The following is a 7,550-nucleotide window of genomic DNA, read 5'->3' on the forward strand; positions in this document are numbered from 1 at the left end:
GGCACGGAGGAAGCAAAAAATACACACTATGAATTATTACAAAACAAATATATTATTGTTAAGATTGAGATAATCCAGAGTGAGACACCATCAGGTAGTCGACCTCACATAATAATGATGGGAGGAGTGAACAACAGGGTTTGCTGGCCTTTAATGATAACATCAGATAAGAAATGGGAGTGTAGGTGTGGTTTATTACACAAAGTCTAATATAAGGAGCTGTTGTTGCAGACAGACTTCACTTCACTTCTTCAGCTCAGCAGCAGACCAGCTCTTCTCTCCAGAACCAACTATGGCCAGCAAAGATGCCACAAGTGGTAAGTAAATGAACTGCATTCATAATGTTGTAACTTCTATATGAAATATTTATTTATAGACGACAGCTTGTCACAGCTCAAAGTATTGAACCAGTCTCATCAGTTCTAAAGCCGACAGTGCTCTAATGGAAAAACAACTTCTCTCAAATTCAGAGTATTTTTCTGAGTCCTTTCTGTGTGGAGTTTGCATGTTCTTCTGGATATGGGGTCTCTCCATGTACCCCAGCTTCCTCCCCACATTCCAGAGACATTGACTTAATTAGTGACTCTAAACTGTTCATAGGTGTGAATGTGAGTGTGAATGGTTATTTGTCTCTATGTGCCGTGTGATAAAGTCAGCTGGGATAGATTATTTGTCTCTATGTGCCGACCCTACCATGACCCCGATGAGAATAATTGGTTACAGAAAATGGATGGATGATTTGGGTGTAAGGAGTCTGAACTTTGTCCCAACTGCTCAATGTCAAAGTTACTCATTTTGTACTTTCACAATCTGATGAGTACCTAAAGTAATAAATGTTTGTCCATTCACAATCTGATGAGTACCTAAAGTAATAAATGTTTGTCCATTTTTTTCCCCGACATCCCATCAGAACCAACCAGATTCAATAATGAGGAGATCAGGATTGTGATGGTGGGGAAGACTGGAGTTGGGAAGAGCGCCACAGGAAACACCATTCTGGGAAAACAGAGCTTTGAATCAAAGTTCTCCCCTAAATCTATGACCAAACAGTGTGCTAAGGCCTCTGGTGAGGTGGATGGACAAAAAGTTGCTGTCATCGACACTCCAGGTCTGTTTGACACCAGGATTGATCAAAAGGAAACAGTTAAAAATATTGCCCGGGGCATTTCTTATGCTTCTCCTGGACCTCACATCTTCCTAGTCGTCATCAAACTAGACAGATTCACAGAAGAAGAGAAGAAGACGATAAAGAAGATTCAGGAAATCTTAGGAGAGGAATCAGACAAATACAGCATGGTTCTCTTTACCCATGGTGACCTGCTCAAAGGGAAACCTATTGAGGACTGCTTGGCAGAATGCAAGAAGCTTCAGGTACTTGTGGCCAGATGTAACGGTCAGTACCACGTCTTCAATAATAGGCTGAAAGATCGTTCTCAGGTCACAGAGCTGCTGAACAAGATCAGAAATATAACAGAGAAGAACGGAGAAAGCCATTACACCACTGAAATGTTCCAAGCAGCAGAGAAGGCGATTGAAGAGGAGAAAGAACGAATCCTGAAAGAGAAAGAAGAGGAAATGCGCAAAGAGAGGGAGGAACTGGAGAAGAAAATAAAGGAAAAGTACGAGGAAGAAATACAGAAAGTGAAGGACGACATGAAGCTGTGAAAGAGAACTGAAATACAAATGAACAACTGAAAAGGAAAAATGAAAGGCAGGCTAGGAGGGAAGCAGAAAACGGCAATATCTTACAACTGATAGTTGTGTTGATTGAAAAAGCAATGAATTATTTTTTGTCAAAATGAACTCTTTCACTTTGTGATGATGGACTGTGCAGCAGATTAACGAACTATAATATTGACATTCCAGGTTTCGGGATTCTCATTGGGCTTGATTTGTAATACTAGCATTTACTTTATGTGTATTGCATAAGAAGATTTAAATGTTTAATGTGTTTATCCTCTCTTGTAAGGAGCTTCACATCATAGTACTGGATTTTGTGGATTTTAATATCTGTTTATATATTTTTGATCGATAGATTGTCTTTTGCCTTCATATTTTTGCACTCTTATATTTGCAATTTTCCGCTGCTGCTGCACAACAAAATCCTTTGGGATAAATAAAGTTCATATCATATCTCATCTCATTTTATTAACAATCTAAGTCTTGAGATCTGGTGCACAACATTTATAACAGAACTTGAGTATCTTTAAAAAAACGTCTTTAAACTTTTCGTATAGGGTCACGCTTACTGGCATTATTGTTCGATAAAAGTCGATCAAACCTAACCTACCTAGTTCTTTGAGTTAAAGTTAGGTAAGTCATAAGATGGTCATGTCAAGAATAACATGCATGTCTGTATCTTTATTACAATTATTTGGTGATGAATCGCCCTGATGTATGAATCATGCATGAATAATTTTACACATTATCCCTGATGATGAAGATGCAGAAAACAGAAATGCAGAGCAAATCATGTCTTAGTAAGAGTAGCCAAGGGTTTCCTGTAGTTTGCACCCTGGTTAAATGAATTTCATTATATTTCATTTCATGCAACTTCAACACATCAACAAATTCCCTTATTGACACCCTCTAATGGCCAGGAGTGACAAAGTGTGAACGACACAGCCAGAAAAATCAATTAGAGGACAAATTATCTTAAAAATAATCCCCATACTCGACAGCGCTGTGTCTGCTGTGGAAACATTCAGATTCCAGGGATCCTGGATCTCCTCACAGGAGTCCAACATATATGCAACGTGCAGAGATTTGATTTAATGAAATGCACTGACTGGAAACTTTACATGAACATGACATCTACATTAGAGTCTATGGATGGAGAGGATAGTGGTCCATGTAAGCGACGGTCCCTCTGCAGGCTCGAAGAAACTGGAAAAAACAGTCTAGAATGTGGAACTCTAAGTTGTTCTGTCCTTGCCAGGTCACCAGATGGTCAATCTCTCACCTGGGAGGCAGACTCCATCCTGAGGGTGGTGTCCCATCCAGAATTCAAGAGCTGGATGGCTTGACAGGATCAGGGGTTATGGAGTTAAAGGTGGAGCTAAACATAGGTAGTCTACAGTACAATAACTAGTTTCACTGTGCTTTGTTGTCAACATTGTGACATATGATGTTGCATATGGGTGTGGTTTGGTGAAGGAAGCTTTTATATCAAGAGGTGTGTTTACAGACTTAATCTTCACTGCAGCAGCATCTACACATCCATCCACCTGACATTTTTCTGTTAATTCCAGGAAATGTAGCTACCTTTGTGCAAAACTGACATGTATTGCATGCATCTTATGCATCTAATGATTTTGTGTACCAATGAAACTTTAACAAGTCTTTTACTCACTCACTACAAGTGTTCCCCTCTAACCTTTTATTTGTTTGAGTGAAAATCTACCCAACCATATTTCTGCATCATAAATGTCCTAAATACATAAAGGAGAAAATGTGCTTGTACAATGTAACTGTAAATCAATAATATCCAATCTACCCCTCAGAACCAACCACATGCAATGCTGGGGAGATCAGGATTGTGATGGTGGGGAAGACTGGAGTTGGGAAGAGCGCCACAGCAAACACCATTCTGGGAAAAAAGAGATTTGAATCTTTGACCAAACACTGTGCTAAGGCCTCTGGTGAGGTGGATGGACAAAAGATGCTGTCACGCACACTCCAGGTCTGTTTGACACCAGCACTGATGAACAGACAACCACTGAACATATTGCCCATTTCCATCTTAATACAATACTGTATCAATACAATACTGTATTAAGATGCTGTTTGTAGTTAAGGAACCATAGAAATGTAGGATGACTTTCTATGAAAACGAAATGAGGGTCTGTTGTACAGTGTATGTGATTATGATTATATTGTGTTATTGGACTACATGAATGAAAGTGACCTGCTTCGATTTAACTGGAAAAAGATAAAAAGAAAAACGATAATAAATATGAACAATTGAAAGTATTTTCACTCCACTACATTTATCTCACAGCTTGAATTACTGATTACTTTTCAGTTAACCTTCCATGTTCTATTGTTGTTGTTGTAAAGTACAATAAATGATCTGTAACTCACCAAGAAACTGCATGTGACCTGAGAAATGTATGATCCTTACCATTAACTCTGTTCATTTTTTATATTGGTGGATTTTGCTGACTTGCAGAGGCTTTCTGTTCTGTGTTACAGCAATGTTTCCTTTGTAACAGAACTCCTTTGTAACAGGAACAGCTTCCCACCACAGTTTGAAAGTCATAAAAACAACTGAAACAACCTTAAAGTTTGTAGCTCAAATCAAATCAAAGTATACGGTTGACGTCTTTAGTTTCTGTCGTTGTCGGTTTGGTCAACATTAGTGAAGACAAGTCATCACATGCGGAGTGTTTGCAGTAGAAATATGATTCACACCCTCCAGGGAAGTTCAACTGAACCATCCTGTCTGTTTTTTCTCACGTAAGTTCAACCGTCACCAGCTGAATTATTCAGTAATTGAAAAGGAGACTCTAGCTTTGATTTGGGCCCTGAAATTTTTTGAAGTATATGTTGGCCCATCTCGGCCTGTGACCATTTATACTGACCATAACCCTTTGACCTTCCTGAGCAGCATGCACAATGCCAATAGTAGGCTTATGAGGCGGTTGCTATTTTTACAGCCTTACACCCTGAATGTATGTCACATTAAGGGTAGTGATAATGTACTGGCTGATGCACTCTCCCGTGCACCCTGTTGATTCTGCTTTATGTGCTCCTCCCCTTCATAGGTTCTCCCTTGCCGTTCCCCTCTGCCTCGTCGGGGAGATCCACCTCACCTGGGCTCATCTCTAAAGGATGGTCTTTGTAAGGTGCTCTCTACTTGCTCTTTCTCCCTCCGGATGGCTGGTGCCTCGGGCACCCTGCATCGTTTTTGCTTTGCCTTGTTTGGTTGTGTTCGTTAGCTCTGTTTCCTATGATTACACTTAAAATCCTGTTCTCTAATATTATTCCTGTTAAACAAAACCATAATCCACACTCTAATCATAATCACATCTATGTGATTATGATTATATTGTTTGGTACTCTACTGAACTGGATGAAAGAGTGACCTGCTTTGATTTAACTGGAAAAGAGATGGAAAACAAAAAAAGACTAATAAATCATGAAAATGAACGTATGTTCAGCCACTACAGGTTAGCTCCCCACAGTTGTATTTACTGTTACTTTTAAGTAACCATTCCTGTTCTCTTGTTGTTTTTGTAAAGTACAATAAATGAATCTGTAAATCACACGAGAAACTAAATGTTGACTGAGAAATGTATGATCCTTACATTTTAACTCTGTTTATTTTTTTCATACTGGGGTTTTGCTGGACTTGCAGACGGCTTTCTGTTCTGTGTACCAGCATGTTTCCTTTGTAACAGGAAACGTTACGAACATCAGTTTGAAAGTCCTAAAAACAACGAAACAACCTTAAAGTTTGTAGATCAAATTCAAATCTAAAGTAGTACGGTTGACGTCTTTAGTTTCGTCGTTGTCAGTTTCGTCAACATTAGTGAAGACCACAATCTTTCAAATGAGAAGTTTTCAGTACGAAATATGATTGTTCACAACCCTCCAGGGAAGGTTCAACTAAACCATCCCTGTCTGGTTTTTTCTCACGTAAGTTAACCCGTCACCAGCTGAATTATTCAGTAATTTGAAAAGAGAACTGCTAGCTTTGATTTGGGCCCTGAATTTTGAAGTATATGTTGGCCCATCCGGTCCTGTGACCATTTTATCACTGACCATACCCTTTGACCTTCCTGAGCAGCATGCACAGCGCATTTAGGTAGGCTTATGAGGTGGTTGCTATTTTTACAGCCTTACTGAATGTATGTCACATTAAGGGTAGTGATAATGTACTGGCTCATCGGAACCTCTCCCAGGTGCAACCCTGTTGATTCTGCATTCAAGACCCTGTGTTGCATGGGGGTTCTGTTGTTTATGTGCTCCTCCCTTCATAGGTTCTCCCTGCCTGTTCCCCTCCTGCCTCGTCGGGGAGATCCACCTCACCTGTGGCCTCATCTATAAAGGCATGGCCTTTGTAAGGTGGCTCTCTCTTGCTCTTTCTCCCTCCTGGATGGCTGGTGCCTCCGGGCACCCTGCATAGTTTTGCTTTGCTTGGTTTGGTTGTGTTCTGTTAGCTACTTGTTTCTCGATTTACACTTAAATCCCTGTTCTCTAATAAGTTCTGGTTTAACACAAAACTGTAATTACACAATATAATCATAATCCACCTATACTGTGCTTATGATTATATTTTGTTTATTGGACTACATGAATGAAAGTGACCTGCTTTGATTAACTGGAAAGAATAAAAGAAAAAACGATAATAATCTGAACAATTGAAAGTATTTTCACTCCACTACATTTATCTCACAGCTTGAATACTGATTACTTTTCAGTTAACCTTTCATGTTCTATTGTTGTTGGTGTAAAGTACAATAATGTCTGTAAAACTCACCAAGAAACTGCATGTGACCGAGAAATGTATGATCCTTACCATTAATCTGCTTCTAATTTTTCATATTGTGGATTTTTGCTGACATGCAGAGGCTTTCTTTTTCTGTGTTACCAGCAATGTTTCCTTTGTAACAGGAACCGCTTCCGACACAGTTTGAAAGTCATAAAACAACTGAAAACAACCTTAAGTTTGTTAGCTCAAATCCAATCAAAGTATAGTTGACTATCTTTAGTTTCTCTTCTTTGTCAGTTTCGTCAACCTTCAGTGAAGACAACAGTCATACATAAGGAGTGTTTTCCAGTGGAAATATGATTCACACCCTTTAAGTGTAATCCTGAGGGCAACAGAGGCTAACAGAAACAAACCAACCAAGCAAAGCAACACTATTGCAGGGTGCCCGGATGAGGAGAAAGAGCAAGAGAGAGCCCACCTTACAAAGGCCATGCCTTTATAGATGAGGCCAAGGTGAGGTGGATCTCCCCGACTAGGCAGGAGGGGAACAGGCACGGGGAGAAACCTATGAGGGTAGGAGCACATAAACACAGGACCCCTAACAGGGTCTGGCAGAATCAACCGGGTTGCACGGAGGATGCGAGTGCCATCCAGCCAGTACATTATCACTACCCTTTAATGTGGACATACATTCAGGGTTGTTAAAGGCTGTTTGTACAAAATAGCAACCGCCTCATCAAGCCTACTATTGGCATTGTGCATGCTGCTCAGGAAGGTCAAAGGTTTATTCCGATGGAGGCCGTGCGGGACACCACGAGGTTTAGAGATTCGATAGATCGATACTTTCTCTATGGTTCATCATGGTCACAGCCGCACCGACTGGAGCCGATGGGCCGAGAACAACCATGATATAGAAGATAGATACTGTCAAATTAACTTTATGATATTTCAGTAGCCTGCGACAAGAATTCAGAAAATCATCAGACTGCTCTTAACTTTACATTCAATTACTGAATGAAACATTTAATGTAAGCTGGTGACGGCTTTGACGACCTTACACGTGAGCCGAAATTCGGAAAATAGGACTAGACCCCTAGTTGCCCACTGGTCCCCC

At 40.1% G+C, this 7,550-nt stretch overlaps 1 protein-coding gene across 1 annotated transcript; it reads left to right on the top strand.

Moving 5' to 3' along the window:
- Positions 1-161: 161 nt before the first annotated feature.
- LOC109140466 (GTPase IMAP family member 4) lies at positions 162-2,133 on the top strand. The gene is made up of 2 exons (XM_019267384.2): positions 162-317; positions 911-2,133. The coding sequence occupies exons 1-2, from the start codon at positions 293-295 to the stop codon at positions 1,663-1,665; spliced, it is 780 nt and encodes a 259-aa protein (XP_019122929.1). The 5' UTR covers positions 162-292; the 3' UTR covers positions 1,666-2,133.
- Positions 2,134-7,550: the final 5,417 nt, after the last annotated feature.

This window comes from Larimichthys crocea, unplaced genomic scaffold, assembly GCF_000972845.2.
Source record: "Larimichthys crocea isolate SSNF unplaced genomic scaffold, L_crocea_2.0 scaffold55444, whole genome shotgun sequence".
Classification (NCBI taxonomy): domain Eukaryota; kingdom Metazoa; phylum Chordata; class Actinopteri; family Sciaenidae; genus Larimichthys; species Larimichthys crocea.

Bases quoted from the DNA above. Each gene is read 5' to 3' on its own strand.
- LOC109140466 (XM_019267384.2), top strand. From the start codon at position 293: ATGGCCAGCAAAGATGCCACAAGTG. The intron at 318-910 runs GTAAGTAAATGA...ACATCCCATCAG, and splicing joins CAGCAAAGATGCCACAAGTG to AACCAACCAGATTCAATAAT.